This window comes from Opisthorchis viverrini, assembly GCF_000715545.1.
Source record: "Opisthorchis viverrini unplaced genomic scaffold opera_v5_51, whole genome shotgun sequence".
NCBI classification, from domain to species: domain Eukaryota; kingdom Metazoa; phylum Platyhelminthes; class Trematoda; order Opisthorchiida; family Opisthorchiidae; genus Opisthorchis; species Opisthorchis viverrini.
In genome coordinates this window covers 518,248-537,655 of record NW_008751707.1, presented here as the reverse complement: position 1 = coordinate 537,655, position 19,408 = coordinate 518,248, and the positions used below count along the sequence as shown (strand labels likewise).

The 19,408-nt window shown below is 45.1% G+C and overlaps 2 protein-coding genes across 2 annotated transcripts in view; one reads left to right on the top strand and one right to left on the bottom strand.

Annotated features, from left to right (window-relative positions):
* Nucleotides 1–3,699: 3,699 nt before the first annotated feature.
* On the top strand, nucleotides 3,700–8,089 carry T265_03520 (hypothetical protein; the record flags this gene model as incomplete). Its single annotated transcript, XM_009168032.1, has 4 exons — nucleotides 3,700–4,046; nucleotides 6,446–7,395; nucleotides 7,898–7,986; nucleotides 8,027–8,089. 4 exons carry the CDS (start codon nucleotides 3,889–3,891, stop codon nucleotides 8,087–8,089), a joined length of 1,260 nt encoding a protein of 419 aa, XP_009166296.1.
* Nucleotides 8,090–9,077: 988 nt separating this feature from the next.
* Nucleotides 9,078–19,408, bottom strand: part of T265_03519 (hypothetical protein) — a gene marked incomplete at both ends in the record, with an annotated part of 40,747 nt that continues 30,416 nt past the window's right edge. Inside the window, 4 exons of the mRNA XM_009168031.1 lie at nucleotides 9,078–10,234; nucleotides 11,714–12,213; nucleotides 12,822–12,975; nucleotides 14,155–14,577. Of these exons, the coding sequence (XP_009166295.1) occupies nucleotides 9,474–10,234; nucleotides 11,714–12,213; nucleotides 12,822–12,975; nucleotides 14,155–14,577 (1,838 nt within the window). The remainder of the gene's footprint in view (nucleotides 10,235–11,713; nucleotides 12,214–12,821; nucleotides 12,976–14,154; nucleotides 14,578–19,408) is intronic.

Genomic DNA, 19,408 nt, shown 5'->3' with positions numbered 1-19,408 from the left:
AGAGCGAAATCTGGACCAAGCATACCAGCTGACTGGATGCTTTGAATTGGCTTACAAACAGTCACAGTCATATGTTAGTAAAGAACCCACATCTTGCTCTACGATCCCACACATTTCAAAGAATCCCGAACTGCTTGTTGATCCGACGACTGCTGCTGTAAAATCCATTCTGTTCAGACGTCAACCGTTCCTAATAACTGAACGTCGCATCATTCGGACGGATGTGTCACGTGCAGCACACGGACCAAACGAAGGCATGCCCTGATTGGTCAGAATGCCAGCCAATCCGAGTCAGGCACCTTTGACTAGACGCTTCGCACCCCTTCACGGAGACTCTGGCACGACCTTGTGGAACACTCTGTGACTACCCTATAAATACAGTTGTAATAATTTTCCTTTGTATCCATAAAGGGCTGTCTCGAGCTACCGTGCCTTTTGATATACCATAGTGGGCGGAGCAGGAAGCCAAGGGGCCGATGCAGAGTTGCACTACCGTTCAGTAAGTCACAGCGCATTCAGACATGTTATTTCTACGGTTGTGATACACATCCTCGTCCAAAGTGTCCCGCTAGACAAACCGTCTGCAATCTTTGTGGTGAACGCGGTCACTTCTGCTGCGTGCGCCGTTCAAATACAACGAAGCCTACTTTATCGCCATTATTCGTTGCAGGATCTCCTACATGCCTAGCACATGCCATCGGAACCATCGAATTCAATGGCATCGCTCTCGGTGCTCTGGTCGATACAGGGAGTTCCTGCAGTTTCATTAACGCTAAGGTCGTGAAACTGCATAACTGGAAAATTTGCCCAACTTTCTCAGTCGTCACAATGGTGTCTACATCCCTATCCTGTCGAACTACTGGTTACGCTTATGTTTCTGTCCGATACAGAGGTACTTCATACAATAAAATGAAGCTGCTTGTAATGCCAAACCTCTGCATTGACGTTTTACTAGGGCACGACTTTCTATGTCTACATGGCAAGGTAAAAATTTCGTTCGGCGGGAATCGTGGTGCGCTCACCATCTGCGGCCCAGCGGATGTAAACGTTGAATCACCATCACTTTTCGCCAACTTGACTCAAGATTGCAAGTCTGTTGCAACCATATCAAGAAGGCATCATCCGGATGATGAAAAATTCATTCGCGCCGCAGTTGACCGCTTATTGCAAGAGGGCATCGAGCCGTCAACGTCTCCCTGGAGAGCGCACGTTTTGGTTACCAAGACTATCAATCACAAACGCCGGATGGTTGTTGACTGCAGCCAAACTATCAACCGGTCCACGTGTCTGGATGCTTATCCTCTGCCACGCTTGGACGAAATGATTGAAGAAATTTCGCACTACGAAGTTTACAGTACATTAGACCTCTTGTCTGCTTACCATCAAGTCCCCATCTCTGCATCCGACAAACCTTTTACAGCATTCGAAGCATGTGGTGGCCTATCTCAGCTTTGTCGTATACCCTTCGGTGAAAGGTGTTGCGTATGAGAACTATTAACAATATAATTACGACTGAAAAGTTGAAAAGCACGTATCCCTGCATAGACAATGTGACTATTTGTGGCAATACCCAAGATGAACACGACCTCAATCCCCAATCATCTTCAAGAGCTACAAGGAAGTATGGGGTCACGCTCAACGATGACAAAACAGTCACTGCTTCAAAATTCATCCGACTCCTAGGTTATGAGGTTTCAAAGGCCAGACCCTGAACGCATGGAACCCATCCGTCAGTTACCTCCTCCGCGTACTACCACGGAAATGCAACGCGTCATCGGTATGCTTGTATATTACACCCATTGGATATCTTCATTTTCTGACAAAATCAACAAACTGGTAAAGAATAAAACATCCCCCCTGACGACGTCGAACTAGCCTTCGACAGCCTAAAAAACGAGCTAGAAAATGCTACGCTAATTACACTAGGTTATAACAAGCCTTTGGTTGTTGAAACGGATGCCTCCTATATGGCTATAGCCCCATCCCTAAGCCAAAACCATTGACCAGTGGCCTTCTTCTTGAGGACACTTAATCCGAGCGAGAAGAATCATTCTGCCATCGAGAAGGAGGCCTACGCTATCGTTGAATCCATCAGTAAATGGCGGCACTATCTAATCGGAAGACCTTTCAAACTGATCATCGATCAGCGTTCAGTCACATTCATGTACGGCGGTGGACAGAAGGGTAAAGTGAAAAACGACAAGATACAACGATGGAGGATTGAGTTGTCCGAGTACAAATATGATGTCATATACCGACCTGGCAAGGACAGTCATGTCACAGACACTCTGTCAAGAAATGCATGTGATTCTATGGGGAGCAATAGTGAACTCGGACAGCTCCATAACTCCCTCCGCCATCCCGGCATTACCCGTATGTTTCATTTTGTGCATTGCAAGAAGACGATGTCAAGCGAGTTATTTCCTCCTGAAAAGTATGTGCTGAACTGAAGCCAAGATTCTGGAAATCCTCTGGTAGACTCATTAAAGCAACAACCTTTTGAACGCCTGAGTTTGGATTTTAAAGGTCCTTTGCCATCTGACACACGCAACCGCTACTTACTCACAATGAGTGACGAGTTCTCTAGATTCCCATTTGCATTTGCACGCGCGGATATGACCTCGGTAACTGTGAATGACTGCCTCACACAAATCTAGTCTGTCCGGAATGCCAGTCAATATCCATTTCGACAGAGGCTCATCGTTCATGTGGTCTGAGATCAATAGCTTTCTTCTGCAGAAAGTTGTTGCTATGAGTCATACATCGGCTCATAATCCACAGAGTAACGGTCAAGTTGAGCGTCTCAACAGTACCCTGTGAAAAGCAATAAGATTAGCGTTGAAATCTCACAATCTTCCACCTTCCCGTTGGGAATCGGTACTCCCTGATGCTCTACACCGCCTCCGATCAGTGTTATATACGGCCATTAACTGTACTCCACACGAACGTTTGTTCCAATATGCACGTCGCTCAACATTTGGAATATAGTTGCCATCTTGATTGACCAACCCTGGTCCAGTTCTGCTGCAACGGGGTGATAGGTCATTCAAGTACCAACCACTAGTAGAAGAATTCTACCTTCTGAACTGCAACCCACACTACGCACACATTGTTCATCGAGACGGAAGAGTCGAAACCTTGTCCCTTCGCCCTCTAGCCCCAGCGGTTCCGAATACATCTGATAATGTTCTCAATCTGTCTGAATCCAATGAGGATACCGAACACCCAGATGCGACTGAAACAACCGGACGTCAGCCTGATAGCTCTCTCTGAATCTTCGTCGGTACAGTCCTCCGAATACCAACCGAGTTATCCTGAAATTCTAGAACAACAGCGACGCATGCTTACGGTTTGAGGAACAGAGAAGCCTGATTCAGTACTTCACGTCTACGTTCGCTCATATGTGTCCATTCAAACAATGTCGGGGTGAATGTTATGATTTTTGTTTGCTTATTTTTATACCTACCGTATATACTCGTAGTGAACCTTTGTATGTTCATTTCACCTCATGCATGCTTGTTCTTAGACAAGTGAAACGTTGCTTATACTCGAAAACCTGGACTCTGTTCAAACTCGTTCTCGGACACATTCTAAACGTCTCAGTATCATAATCTAACAACAGTAAATGGGGGCACAGACGAATAATCTTTCCCTCTCTGTTTCAAAATAAAATGCTCCATTTCTTTTTATTTGATTTAGCCCAGAAAGCCCTCCACTCTCTGAACAGCATACGTTGTGCGGTGCCAAATTACCAATATGGAGCAGTTGGGAACGACAGATTGCACTTTATCTTTTAAAGATATTGGTGTTTGCCCTGAGATAATTACCATGTTACAGGACAAAGGTATAACAAACCGGCCAGAAGTGCAAGTGGTNCTGCCATAATCGATGGTAAGTGAGCTTTATCTTCGTTCAATTTCAGGCATGGATGTTGTCGCATGCGCCAAAACGGGATCGGGAAAGACAGCAACTTTTCTTATACCGATAATTCAGTCATTGATGACGGAGTTGAAGCCATTCTACGCCCTGATAATCACACCTACAAGGTAAGAGGATGTTTTTTCTTCATATACTGTAAGTGGAGTTTAGTGGTTTCATCGCTTTTACGTGTTATGTCGTGGTTACAGTCGCGTTCTTGGTCTTTTGGTTCACACTAGTGTGAGCGTTTCCTGGACACAAAGTGTGAGCTCCCGGAGGGATAATGGTAAAGGTGGTTTCTCGCGTATTTTCGACACTGTTCTGGCTAAAATATCGTGTGTGGCGTAATCCAACCATAACCAATCATTGTTGAATGTGGCTGTTGCTCAATGTAGACGGTGACAGTGAAGACATTATCAGTTTCTTTTTAGATCAAAGTGACTTTAGCTTTAATCTTTCCTGTAGATCCGTGTGACTTCGCCCAATAGTTCACTTAAGGCCACGAAATCTTTGGTTAAAGAACGTATCAAACATGTACTCGTACTTTTGCATGGAAGATCGCGATTAAGCCCGGGTGGGTAGTAACGTTTAATTCAAACCTGTAACGACTGCATGCATCAAGAAGTGGCGTCCTAGTCTAATATTTTCACGACTAAGTTGCAATAAACGAGGAACCAACTGGAACATTACAACTCGCGAAGTTCAGGCTTGTGTACTTCATTGACCTCGAGAACCACACCAATTATTTCAGCCTCTTGAGGCATGTTGTTGGATGCCAGTCGTGCAAATGATGTTAGTCTCCCNTTCCGCTGATAATAGGTCCTCCTCGATGGTGGGCGTGTTAAGGCAAGAACATTTGTTTCATGGACGAGCAAATTTTCTGGAATCAGTAACAGTGCCTTACACGGAGCAAGTGAAGAATAGGCAATGTCGCGCTCAGTGGTCACATACCCCTTACCTTCACCGTCGTTGGGATAACGAATAAGTACTGACAGCGAAGAAAACCAAATTATTGAAAATCGATTTCACTCTAGGTTGTGCTATGGACTGCAGGCAGCCCTTCCAAATGTAGCTCAAGTCCTCATTAGTGTGACCTTTGAGTCTAAGTCCCAAGGTGGGACGTAAACGATTTCTTCACCCAAGAATAACTGGAAGTGTCACTGCCACATGGATTTTCGTTGTTCCAATTCTCTGGCTCCGTTCGTCACGCAATCAGACATTTGTCAGTTAACTGTCATTTCTCTCAAAACGCCCGATTCACAATTTGCCACACGACCAATGGAATGGTATAATGAGCTCAAGAGATTTGTTGTCTCTCAATTCCTAACAACTGCACAATTGCACGGATTTTGATTTTCCCCAACATCATACTTTGAGGCTCCGAAGTGCACGTAAAAGGCTAACTCTGTTGTTCACCGTAACATGGGCCCAAGGCATTTGACCACTCCGACGCACTCATGGTACTCGTTGTATTTAAGTTGTAATCTTCATAAAGGAAACTACTCACAAGGTTGCTGAAAACTCTTCGACAGCCCACGACCGGTTTCGCCCTTCTTGAGGCTCATCAGGTAGCTGCAATTCCTGAGTTTCCGTCAATTTTATGATTTACTTAATCCCAAATTGCACAGTTGTAGAATATCGTAAACGAGAGATTCAGTTGAGTCTCTCGTGAAAACCAAATTGATTTGCAAATGAGTGTATTTATCGAAAATAAGTTGTAACCTGTTCTAGAGCCGAAGTATGTATTGTTTGTTGTTAGTATGAAGAGAGTTTGGAATGTATCAGCTGGGCTTTCCTCACACTACCAACAAACTATAAGTGTCTCAGAAAAAGGCATGATTCGAACAAGTGAACGCTTTATCTGAGACGTTTTCAGTCGGGGAACCCGTCAACACAAGACGTGTGAGTTTCGCGATTGGAGGATGCGTGCGAATACATCCTGTCTAAGTGCAGTTTAATCACTGCTTGTCAGCCGCTCGTGACTGGAGACTTTATTCTTCAGGAGGTGGCGGGTTCCAATCGCCCCTAAGATTTGCACTGTTGATAAGGGGGAAAATAGCTGTACAATGTTTCTGGGCTTTTCGGAGGTAATGTTCACAAAGGCACTAGGTGTGAGATTTAAGGCTGCTAGCTACACTCATTTGCACAGTATCGAGCGATAAAAATGACTTTCCGATTTGATAACCTCACAGAAGGTGTGTTGCTGTAACCCGACGTACCACAACACTGTCACTTGAATTCTTGTGGGAGTTCGGTGACTAAACTATTATGTAGTGTATGCAAGATACAGCGGACTGTTACACCTACTGAATAGTTGTGGTGAGAACCGTTGATTCAGTAAGGCTTTGCAAATCTCCTGTTGAACTCCCGTTGTGCTTCGTTCTCATATTATTCAAACAGTGGCCCTCGAGGCCAACGAATGCTTACTTATAGTGGTCCTCAAATATAGCTACACACTTGCTTCCGAGATCCCACGTTCATATTCGCATCCTTGTATATTTGTTGCTGATTCTTCTGTTTTCTTTAGAGAATTGGCTCACCAGATTGGAGAACAGGCCGCCGGCCTGAATTTGATTCTGGGCACATCATTGTGCAATGTTTTGATCATAACGGGTGGTAAAAGCATCGTCCACCAAGGCATTGACCTTGCTCGTGGTCCTCATATTGTCGTAGCCACACCCGGGAGACTTGCAGACCTATTACGAACACAACAGGCAAATCTCGACGAGCCGTCCAATCCCAGTTCAACGGAATGGTCACTAATACGAACCCGAGTTGTTGTTTTAGATGAGGCTGACAGGTTACTGGAAGACAACTTCGGTGCCGATCTTAGTTTGATCATGAGTGCACTACCAGACCGTCGACAAACACTGCTGTTTAGCGCTACATTCAGCGACGCCGTCAAAACAGCTGTGGAGGCTTCGAAGGCGATGGCCTTGGAGCAGAATAAGCGCCCTCCTCTACTGTGGCAACCAACTGAGGTCATTGGAAGCTCATCGAGTACAGTGGGTGCTAGCACTGTGGATACTTTGAGTCAGTTCTACTTACTGATGCGGCCGGAGCACAAAGAAGCGTTTCTCGTTCATACGGTTGACCAGTTCCTCACAGAAAACCCGTGTTCTTTGATAATTGTATTCACAAACAAGTGCAAGTGGTGCCATCTGATCGGTTTAATGATAAACAGTTTGGGCATGAAAACAGTTCTTTTGCATTCCGCGATGCGGCAACGTGAAAGGATATCCTCTTTGACCCTGTTTCGATCAAGTCAGGTCCGCATTTTAATAGCCACAGATCTGGCTAGTCGCGGATTGGATTTTCCCACCGTTGATATTGTTATAAATCACAACGTCCCCATTCGACCCAAAGACTACGTGCACCGTGTTGGCAGAACTGCTCGAGCTGGTAAAACTGGACTTGCTCTCACACTTTGTGATTTATTTGAGATTAAGCGGTTACGTGCCATTCAGGACTTCATAGGTGAGTCCTTTTGAATGTAAGTTGAACATGTTTTGTCAGAAAGTCCCTTAAAATGTCTCTTGGTGACTTCTGATTTTCAATTTGTCAAACCCATTGGGCAATGTTTTAAACTGCTCTAACAAATTATCGGTTCTCAAGTTTCTCAGCCAGGTATTGCAAATTCTGTACCCTTATGTTCGGAGGGCTCAATCGTAGTGGAAACCTTGTCTGATGGTATATATATGATGATGTAACTTTCCAGTTTTTTCAGTATGGTAGAGCTTGAGTGTGTGTGTTACGGTCTGTAAGCCTTCCATCTACTTTCTGATGTTGTTCCCGTCATTCAATTTTCAATTCACAAACACTGTTTGTTATGCAACCTCATTTTCCCAACCCTTTCAGATGTCATAGCGATAAGATCTACAAGCGGAACTTCGTTTGTCTTTATTGGCAGTCTTCTTTCAGATCATTCGCACGCTCTTTTTAACTTCATACCACCGAGCGTTTTCTCTCGTTTACTCAGGCAAGGACTTGAGTCCCTTTGAAGTGAACGAAAAGAAAGTGGCAAAGATCATCACTGAGGTTTCAATGGCTCGAAGGGAAGCAGAAAGGGTAAGTTGGCTTGTTCAACTTTCACGGTCTTTTCTCCAAGAAGTTGGATCAAATCCGGTTTGACGAGAAGCGGGAGATCAACAAAGCTAAAAAGGTAACTTAATCCCACACACCAATGTTTTTTCTTCTAGATGGTGAAAACTACCAGTAGAGAATGACGTCTACTATTACTTCTTCATGTGAAGCCTTGTGTACATAATACACTCTTCTGCATTCTGCCTTTCTAACACTCCAAGCGAAAAGTGGAAGAACCTGGCTCTCACTGTCACTACCGGCTCCAGACTTCCTTTGGACTTAGTAACTAGCGCTAAAGTTGTGGATGCCTGTGCCCGATCTCGTCCCTTCTCACTGAGTTCAGTCACTTGTATGCTGTCCCGTCCTGTCAACATGGTCGGATAACTGAATCTAGCAAGTAAATACTGGTGTTTACGGTACTAGGACTCGATAGACTGGCGTACTATGCCGGTCAGGCAAGGCACCTGAAGGAGCGTGAAACGCGACCACATCACTTGCGACAGGTGCATTAAAGTATGCTGCGACGGGTAATTCAAAGGTCCCAAATCAGACTACTAGGAGCATGAAAATACCTGGGCGTTTTCGAAGGAAGCATTCATTTGCACATCAATATGTTTTCTTTACAGGAAACTCAACTGAATCTCTAGTTCATGACATTCTTCAACTGAATGTGCTGCACAAAGACCGCCTTATTTTCCAGTTGGTACGATATCCGAGATATTGTGGTGCATTTTCATAAAGGGAACTACTCACAGGGTTTCTTTCGAGTAGTTTCCGTTACGAAAATACAAATGAGTATTGTCTAGACGCAATAAACTACTCGTGAGGTCGCTCAGAACTCGTCGACGGCCCATGACCGGTTTCGCCCTTCTTGGGGCTCATCAGACAGGTGCGGTCCCCGGGTTTACATTAACCTTATGTTCTACGGAACGTCACAAACGAGAGACTCAGCTGAGTCTTCTTCAAAGCCGAATTCGTGCGCAACTGAAAGCATTTGTCGAAACCTGAATACTTGTTTCACCAACAGGCAGGTTTGTGTTGGTAGCGGAAAAAAATGTTGCATTTAAGACGGTAGTTTCAGATAGAGATAGGATTCAGTAGCAACTCCCCCTACAAAAGGTTGGAAGTACACAAAAACGATAGAGCAGCGGAAATAAAGCGTCCAAAGTCGTGGATGGTTTAGCAGAGGCCATAAACGTCACAATAAATTCAATGTACACAGCAGCTCAACCGCGGGTTTGTTCAGAGCGGCCCGGTGCTCAGTAGAAACTATATAACAATGATATACCTGAGACGCACTCAAACGAGCGGAACGGGTCAGGTGGAGAGACACTGATAGTAGGGACACATGCCGCATGTAAAACACTTGGAATGATGGAGCAGATAGCAAAAGCATCAACACCTTGGACCACTTGAAAGCTAAAACTGAAAATAAACATGCTGTACAAGGGTACAGAGCACCGAAGAAAGCGTTATGAGATGTCTCCGGTTGCTGCATGAATGGAAGTCAAGTGTCTGAACTCATCGGTAGAGCTCAGTGGGGTTTGTGCTGTGTAAGCGGGCTGCTGACAAGGGAAATATTCAAAGTATGTAGAAGAGGGTTCTTGGACAGGAGTCGGCTGTAGACCATTTTCTATAGCCATATTGCTAGCAGACGGGATTGGGAGCAATTGGGGGTGCAAACGTTGAGTGTTATTCGCATCAGGGTAGTTGAATGACATACCTGTCACCGAACTAGCATGTAAACCTGTTTGTAGTGGCTGTTGGTAAGAGTCAGAAGTAGTGGAAGATGATGATATTGAGGTAGGGAAATGCACTGGTTGAAAGTCTGAGGAATACCAATTATGGAATACCGAAGAGGTAGTAGAGTCCGGTACCGGAGACCGGGGATAAAAACTGGAACGTGAGGATGGGTCCAGTCCGGGGGGTTGATAGGGGTCACTGGTGGCAACAGGCCTAGTGACGGATGAATACTCCAAATGGCGTGACGGGGAAAGTGACGTGTTATCTGGGCCGCGTGAATCTCCGGCGGGAGCGGAAGGAAGATAACAAATGGCAGACGGGCGTGTCATCCCGCTGTCGGAAGCACGAATGAGGCATCCACCAGGAAGTACGGAAGTCTGACATGCATTGAGAGGATCCGCGTTATTTTCAGTGGGGTGTGTCATAGCGGCATCGTAAAACAGAGATTGGTGTACGGTTTCTCGATCAGCCGTGCCACCGCGTACGACATCTGCAAGAGCGATTGCAAGAAAACATATGAAACATCCACGAATGTACCATAAATTATGCAGCGTTGAAGGAGAACAGAGAATGAATCCCCTAGTCTGGCTTCATCAGAGTGGACGGTTTGCATTTACCTTAAAAATGCCTACTAGGTAACCCGTTAAAGTGGAGCTATTAGTTTGTGACTAGACATGCAGGCAATGAGCCTATGTAAAAACCTTAAACTTGCGTGACTTTGGGGGTAACACAATCCATCCTATGTCTACTAGTACGAATCAAGGGTGTCTGAACCGAGATACATGATCTACGGAAGTACCCGCAAGAAACAACGGGCGAAATTTTCAATGTCTATGGGTTTTCAATGATCCGGCGATCCATTCGTTGACATCAAAGCCTTTGGACGGCTTTCCGACTTGACCAAACGATCGTTATTCCGATGGTGGTGGAATTTTAATCGACATTTCGTCCTAGAATTGGTTGCTGTATGTCGGAAGCCCCGTACGGCCGATTCAATTTTGTTGGGAATGGTCATCGGTGCGCATCTTACGAAACCCTAGGGAGATTCGAACTTGCAAGCTCCAGCTAGCGGTCGAAAACCGTACTGTTAGGTCAGGAGTAGTTGACTCACCAGCTGTCGTTGTTCTCTTTTCGAAGCACGTCATTTGAGCGTATATCCTGAAATTTGCATCCTCAGATGGATGGAAAGTCAAACGCTTGCTGAATTCACATCTCGTGCATTCTTAGTTAGTGTCAGCGAGATAACCAGTGTGATTTTTGTTGTTATTCCAACAAATAAACAGTCCGAGGGCTGCATCGGAGTAAAGTTGGGTAAGAGTACTTTCAAGTGTTAGACACTGCCGATGTAACGGTGGATGTTACTGATGAGGCGTGCGAGTAGTATGTGATTTCCTCAAGTCCGCTTCGCGTCTATTGAGAAGTGGGATTTATTACGGAATTTGTGGAATCGCTTTGTAGCATTTATTTACGTTTGAGTGACAGTCAGTGAGTATCCGGGAAAGTTCAGGAAGACCTGTTCGAGAAGAAGACGGATACAGTTTTTATAAACAAGATGCATGAGGGTTTTGCTTCCCCGTCCTATGGTCTGTAACTGTTCAGATGGTGTTTTCCAATAAATCACTCCGCAGCGAAGACCTCCTTCTTTTTACCGATAGCCAACTAGAGGTTCCAGTTAAAAGCAACCGATTGTATGAGATAAAGGATGTTAATTTTGAAACCTTTATCTTGGATTAGCACATAATTATTCTATGTTGAATTTTCCAGTTGCCCAACAGTTCAAAAAACGCATGTAATGTCGGTGCGTTGACTCATACACGCCGTAAACTTATCGCCCTGGTACGATTTTCTCAGGATAATAATCTAGACTGCTTGATACTGGAGGCACACAAAGAAGCCTCGGACATGTTACACGACTAAAAAACGAAAGACCATCCATTGTCCGACAGTCAGTGAAAGTATGGATACGTACGTGATGAGTAGGGCTCCGACGGATACTCACACTCAACCACGGGTACGAAATTGTCGGTGGCTGTTGGTTGCAGGTGGGTATCACATGCCTGGTTCGCAGCATCTAAGATACGTTCGCCTCCGTTGTCAATGCTTCCGGTATCTGAGGGATGGTCGCGGGTGAGCTCACTACCAGGCTGAGATAAGAAGTTGGACGCATGTGATCGACTGAGAAGATCACGTGGACTTGGTTGCGATAAAGATGAAAATACAGGATGAAATTGGTTAGAGGATTCTATTGGGGGTCGCCAGTATCCACTTCCCTCAGCAATGGTGGAATCAGCATATTGAGTGGAGCTTCGAAGCTGAGGGTGGAATGGTAGGATCATACGAGGATGTCCCGTGAGTGGATCGGTTTCATAGTCGGCTTGAGCATCAGAAAACGACTCGGAACCGGACGATATGACATTACCACGAAGAGCCGCTGTACCACACGAAACGGAGGCACTGGACTGAAGCGCCCTGAAAGTAACATGAAAGGTACGACTATCCGTGACAGCTAAACTGGATATTGCGACACAGAAACCTCTCCTCTAATATACGAAGATTGTTGACAGTTTCCAACCGAACATGTTGGGTTTTTTTTATCATAATGAGGTGCTTCCGTCACTGGAAGATTGTTGACAGTTTCCAACCGAACATGTTGGGTTTTTTTTATCATAATGAGGTGCTTCGCGTCAATGGAAGAAAAAGTTGGAAATCAACTGAGATATGTACCGAAAAGGTATTTCAATAACCAGATGTCGTGGAACTACGCAGTTAAGCCAGGAAACTAAACACGGCTACAGAAGGCTCACTTGGAACGAATCAACATACCTTATCAGTAATTATTTGATGCAGGTTTACGTTACGACTAACAATGCTCACTAAGGGACGAAAAAAGCTAACATAAGGGTTCATACTTGTTCTGATAAAACCTGTTTTATGTATATGACTAACAGGACTGGGGAGAAAAACTACCAACGCGGCACTCAAGTTGAACCTTTCCGGAGCAATGCTTATCCACGCGGAAGAAACAAACGAAGAGCGGGTAGTTTTACTACAGCCCTATGGATAAATGAACAGCTTACTTTAATGAGGTTGTCGTACACACTATATACTCCACCTCGTCGTTGAACGGATTTGAGAATGCAAACAGGTTACATCGAACTGAAACCGGCTCGCTTGACACCTGACCTTGAAGCAGAATGAGCAACGAGAAAACCTCTCCTTTGAACTTCCAAGCTGGAATTGATGGGGATGAATACTAATGATGATGCGAATGTTGGACAAAATCCGAACACTAAGTAGCGAATTAGCAATGCCGAAACATAAGATAGGACAAATGGTGCTTACCGCTTCACCTGGCGGCATCTAGTGGAGAGCTCTACTCACACGAAAAACAGGTATGTGGGCTGTGTTATCTAAGAAAAAAAACAGCAAAGATGCATTGCAAGCTGCGTCCATCACCGAAGTGACGGCCGTTGCGCACCGCGACACAAAGTGCGGCAAGTTTCGGCTAGGGAAGATTCCAGGCATTTGAGAAACCCGAACGTCGTAATTCAAGGTTTAATGGTCTAAAAAGCAGTTAACTTTACAACGACCATAGGGTGAACGTATATACACAAAGGGACGCAAAAATATGCGCAATGTTTGCTGAGTATCATATGGAGTTAAACAGTTCCAGATTCGGTTTGGACATAAGATATGCATCTAAATTGTTCTTGAAAATGGATAAACTCGGCGAATGTACAACATTGGGAGGTAGGGAGTTCCAAATGAAACATACACGGACCGCAAAAAAGTTCCCTCGACAGTTCACCCTCGAGTGAGGTACAGACGATGACAATTTCATTGACCTCAGTGGAACATGATCTGTTTTGGAGAAGGGTCATGGAGTAACAAGTGCGTGTTTACCGTTAATTATTCATTTTTCAACTGAACTCCAACACATCCTTAGGTATGTGAGTATCACCGTATCGCGTGCTTCACAAGAATTAGCTAGCGGGAGCAAGATGACTCGGTCCTGCCAGTGTCTAAAGAATTAGTGTTTCAGGCACCTGCTATCAGCTCAAATCCATAATCGGTTAAATACGGATATTTCGTAGATGGAACCCACAAGGGCCCAAATAAGACCACCTGAAACGTTCGGCGACTAGTAGGGCCGGCAAAAGCAACTGCCATGAAGGTATGGATGCTATAACCAGAAGTTCGGTTGTGGATAAAAATGGTACCACGTCAACGGCGTAATAATTCAAATAGTGACCAGGGGGGCACGGGGTGTTATTGTTATCATAAGGGTTGGCACAAGCCTCACGAAACCGATTACAGTAGATAGATCGTTGCTGTAGGGGGATGCGATTATTGGGGTTTGACTGGGAAAGAACAATATGATACACACGAAAATGAATTTTGACCACATACCTCGATCAAATATATCTTGGAAACTGCCCTTATCCTTGCTAGAGGGCATCAGATCGGTGAACAACTGACCAAGAACTTCATCTGTGTCGAGTCCAAGTACGTTTTTGATTCGTTGGTCACAGAATGTGATGCGCATATCTGCGGAATGGCGAGTAACAAATTCATGGGAACGTCGTGGGGACAAATCCACTGCATCCGGTCGGTTGTTGATCTGCAGTCGCCCTAGCGCTACCAAACAATGTGGCATTTGTGGATCAGTTGGTTGTTCAAGTTCCGACGTGCAGTTGCCGTTGGCATCATGACCTTGGTGACCGAAATCCGAGTCGTCAGGAATAAGTCCATCTGCGAGGGGATGGAACACAACATTGTTAAGAGGACGATCCAGTGAAGAAATTTTACGTAAGGGCCAACAGGTTGTATCGGCTAGGGAAACACCCTATCCACTGTCTGGGAGTTCTCAAACCCATTTAGGCGGGGCTAACACAGTATCTCAGGAGGATTTGTTACTTGATTGAATTCTGAATGTCGTTACCTGCAATGCCGAATCTAGCGCTGGCGCTTGGAAATTAACAGAACAACCACGGAATCAACCGGACAATCGGAAACGAAAATACCAAGAAAGCCAGTGCTGTGAGTCGCTAGCAACAGACCTTAGTCAATGGACCTCATTCTCGCAAAGGAACATCACCCAGTTAGTAGCTACCTCCAATTAGTAGTAGTATACAGTCCGCCTCCTTACTGCTATGATATGGAGATCCTGAATTCGGAAGACCATCGACTAGCTATGCGTAACCTGTGATAATATTGGTGCAACTTATGACAACTAGAGCATTCCGCAATCGAACAAAAGGATGCATAAACAATGATCCAAGCAACATGCACCCAGAATACTACTTATAAAAGTTCGGTTAATCGAAGAACGGGAAGACACCACTGAACCATAACACAACATACTGATTTTTAAAAGAAACCGTATCATTGTAAAGGTTAATTGGGTTATTATCACGATTAGGACAAGCAAAAAAGCCACATCGTATATCGATGTACGTCGTGCTACCGACTCACAGAGTTCGGTTTGTAATTATCACAAAGCTTTAGTAAATGGTAGCATCATTTTTACTTTCAACTTGAGTTCAGCTGACCTGGAATGTACGGACATAAACCGCTGGACAGCAAAAATGGTCAAACTCAGATGGTGCCGACTGTCAACTTAGTTGGTTAAATCAAGTACAGATAATTGAAGAAAAAAGAATAAACCGAGCAAGAACCGGTGCACTTGCTGGTAGTCTTTAGGAGAAGCTGACGAGACAAACACGCGAGTCGAGCTTGTGTGACACACTCGATGACCATAAATGTGTACATGTAAGACGCAGAAGACAAGCAGCATGAATGTGAGGCAAGAAAACAGACTCCCTAGCAATAAACAAGAGTTTAAAGATGCTTCGTCTGCTCACCTCGTGTGTGTGTGCGTATGTATTTGCCTGACAAGACTCCAGAAACGTATGAGCACGTGCATGTACGGAGAGGCAAAAATAGCTGCTGTCTAACATAGTGGGCGAACGAATAATTTGTGTGTGTGTGTGTAACTCGTGAAAAAGCCTATGCAACGCTGTTCAGGGAGAGTCAAGACTACGATGGAACTTGACGCTAAAGAAGTTCCCACACCGGGTACAGACTTGTCTCCGTCAGTTGGACGAATTGAAAGCTGGGATGGGCGGGGTGAAAACGAAGTGATGGAAGCGGGAAGGGAAGGAACATGTGGAATGGATGGTTGCGGAGTCCGCTGAGTTACCTGAGCACCGCCTCAAAATGCATCGATCAGCCAGACGCACATACATAAGATGAACGGCTTTCCCTGACCGAAACAACTCAGTGCATTAGAAAAATACCAAACTGCACACATGGAAGATCGAGCGAAACCACGAGAGAACGCTGTTTGCATGACAAACGGCCGAACAGTTAAAACTGATGGTCATGCACCCGTGCAGACATAAGCATAATGAAAAATGCTGAGCTCGCCTGTAATTAGCAGCTTATAGTGAGGAGACTCAAGAAACTGAAAATGTTGACCAGAGTGTAGTGTGCTGAAATCAAGTTGGCCACCGTTTACCTTTAAATGTAACTTCTATCAGGTTCGTAGTAGAGCATGTCCCCCCAAATGAGCGGTAGATGTACCATACCGTGAAGTCACCGGTTGACCATACAACCTACACAGGATAAATCCTAAATACATAATACTACTATTCCTTACGACAGCAGCCTACCGACTTCGAGAGAAAATTTCAATGTAACCCGCACTCTGCTCAATATAAGCATCCTACACCAAAACGAGCGTTCATTGGTTGACTGTGCATCATTCTCCTCGGTCTGGGGTAACTAGGATCAGAAAATGTACAGTACGTCGACCTATAAACCCGTAAGTGAGCAACCCGAATGTCGGTGGGTGGACGTCTCAACAAAGCTGTCCGTAATCGCAGCGTTCAGTCAACGTGACAAACGTACGCACGTGCCAAAAAGTGAAACACTTAACTTCAATTGTATTTCACGCCTCAACAACAATTGCTCAGCTGAAAGCCGTCTGGTGCCTAGCTGCCTTGGTACAGGAAGGAGGTAAGGGGGCTGAGATACCACCAGGTTAGACGGGAACAGTCGAACCAGGGACTTCCGGTCAGTCAGTTCACGTCTTGACTACTGCGCCATCTCGAGGTATAGGCTATAAAATATACGCCACATCTAAACTTAAACTAAAATAAGTACGGCCACTCTATTACGACCACATGCCGGCGACGTGGTAAACTGCTGCAGCCATCAGTGAATGCTAACACTCAAAAAGTAAAAAGCTCAAGAGTCTCCAAATTGTGTAAACTTGTATAGGACAGTGCTGACCTTGTTATCATTATCAACTACTGGCACCGAACATGTCCGCGTGCTCTGGTGTCAAAATGTTGGGATAGTCGAGGTAGCGGACCACGAGCAGTCTCATCAGTGACCCCCAGCATGGTGAAAGTAGAATTTACCGACTTAGTTGCACTTCTGGTAGTAGTGACCGCATATGTAGTGTCCAAACGATAGTGAGGTGTATTCGTTAGGTAGATTGTTATCAATTAGATTGAGAAAGGAACAATGAAGCAATGACAACGAACCTCAGTTTGAAACCAGCACTTCAATAGGATGACGTCTACAAAGGGTATTTTCAGTTTCGATGCAAGCGATAACGTCGGGATCATTGTCTTTATACGTGCGTTCTGTAAAGCCACAACGTTCCATGGTTGCCACTGACCTGAATTTCAATATAACACTGCTGTCAAATGTCCATGTTTCCCCCACAATGCGCGATGTAGAGAAGCTGAGAAACTCGACAGATGTGTTATCAAAACACCATCCCAGATGGTGGTATGAAAAAGACCAGCAGAAGAGCCAACTGTCAGTACAAATCATTGTGGAATAATCCCAAAGCTATGAAGTCTGATTTGTTTTCGAGTGGCTAGCTACTCGCCCTATTTGAGAGAAATCGATAATCTTTGTTTGGTGAGTGTTTTTAATCACGGTTGAAAGTAGACCTAATAACAATCATATTGCCAGGATCTTCCGTTAATGTACAAGGTTGAGGCGTCATGAATGTTGGCTGGCTTTGCTCCGCACATCCAGTAGACGGATATTAAAACAAAACACCCCTCCGAATTTCCGGTTAATGCAGATGAGTAGTTACCTAGGCCATGACAATGTTTCTAGAAAAAGCAACACACCCCAGGGCTAACTCACCGCATCTTCATCAGCTACACCACATGTATCAGGGCTTCGGTTAGTTCCAGCTGTTACATATTCGGTCACCGGAAAATCAGACAGCGCGGCAGCTGCCAACCCGAGTGACTTTACTGGTTAGTGTTTTCACACTTTCTTGCCAGGTCATACCCTGTCCACCTCCCGGTCACTTACACTCACCACAGGTCTCGGCATAAAGAGCTCTGCGAGTCTGACGGTTTACTGACATGCGGAGTACATGTCCTAACCAACATAACTTTCGAAGCATGTGTAACTTTGCCCTCATGGGAAAGTTCCTTCTTCCTAAAACCATCTAGGATACCTCAGCAGTGCTTATTTGATGTTCCCATCATAACCCGTCAGGGCAAGACACCGATGGCTAAAAACTGACAACCTTCGTAAGTCCTCCGTGCAGAGAGATCACATCTGATTCATAAACCGGTATGGATCTCACTGATGCAGCGTAAGCCCTGCCCTTGACATACAAACTGACGTCACTCCGGTGTCACAAGTGTCAGAATTTGGCCTTCCCGATTCGTGAAGCTCATCTCCAGACACCGATGGCTAAAAACTGACAACCTTCGTAAGTCCTCCGTGCAGAGAGATCACATCTGATTCATAAACCGGTATGGATCTCACTGATGCAGCGTAAGCCCTGCCCTTGACATACAAACTGACGTCACTCCGGTGTCACAAGTGTCAGAATTTGGCCTTCCCGATTCGTGAAGTAATCTCATCTCCAGCCGGTTCACCGGTACTTATACAACTGCCCAGGTGAACGAATTTATCGACCACGTCGATTGGTTCATCAGCAGGCATGATCATACCCAGTCTTGTAGCGGCACTTTGCAGGTGTGAAGTGCATGCCAAGCCGTGAGTCAGAGTTACTAACGTTAAACCAAGGAGGGAAATGTCATCTGCATACTAAATGCCTGTGATCGAGCGTCCCCGGAGCTTTTCGAACCCTGAGGCAGACAAATTTCAAGTAGCACATGAATAAAAGATTTGAAGAGGAGAGAGCAGTCTCATCTTACACAACTGAACGTGGTGAACTCAGGCGAAAGCTTGCTGTGTACTCGTAGGCGTCCATGAGAGTTCGTATACAGTGCCCTCATAAGGGATATAAATTTGGAAGGGACACCGTTGCTCGCCATACACCACCGTAGTCTCTGACGATCGACAGAATTAAAAGCAGTTTTCAGACCATGGAAAACAACCAACGTAAGACGTTTAAAAGAGCGGTGCTGCTCGAGAACTTGTCTCAAGGTCTTCTAAGCCCCGGCTTCTCACGAGTCCATCCATCCTGATAAGCAAAATAACGAGACAGCACTTTCGATGCCACGGATAAAGGCACGATTGTTTTTACATGACGTTCTTGTGCCCTATGAGTGGAGCAAATGTGTAACCAATGCGAGTTAGACTACGTGTCGAAACACTGATGACCTTGATGGCTGTTCTGCGCAGTGGTAACTGGCGACGTGTCCCAGCAGTC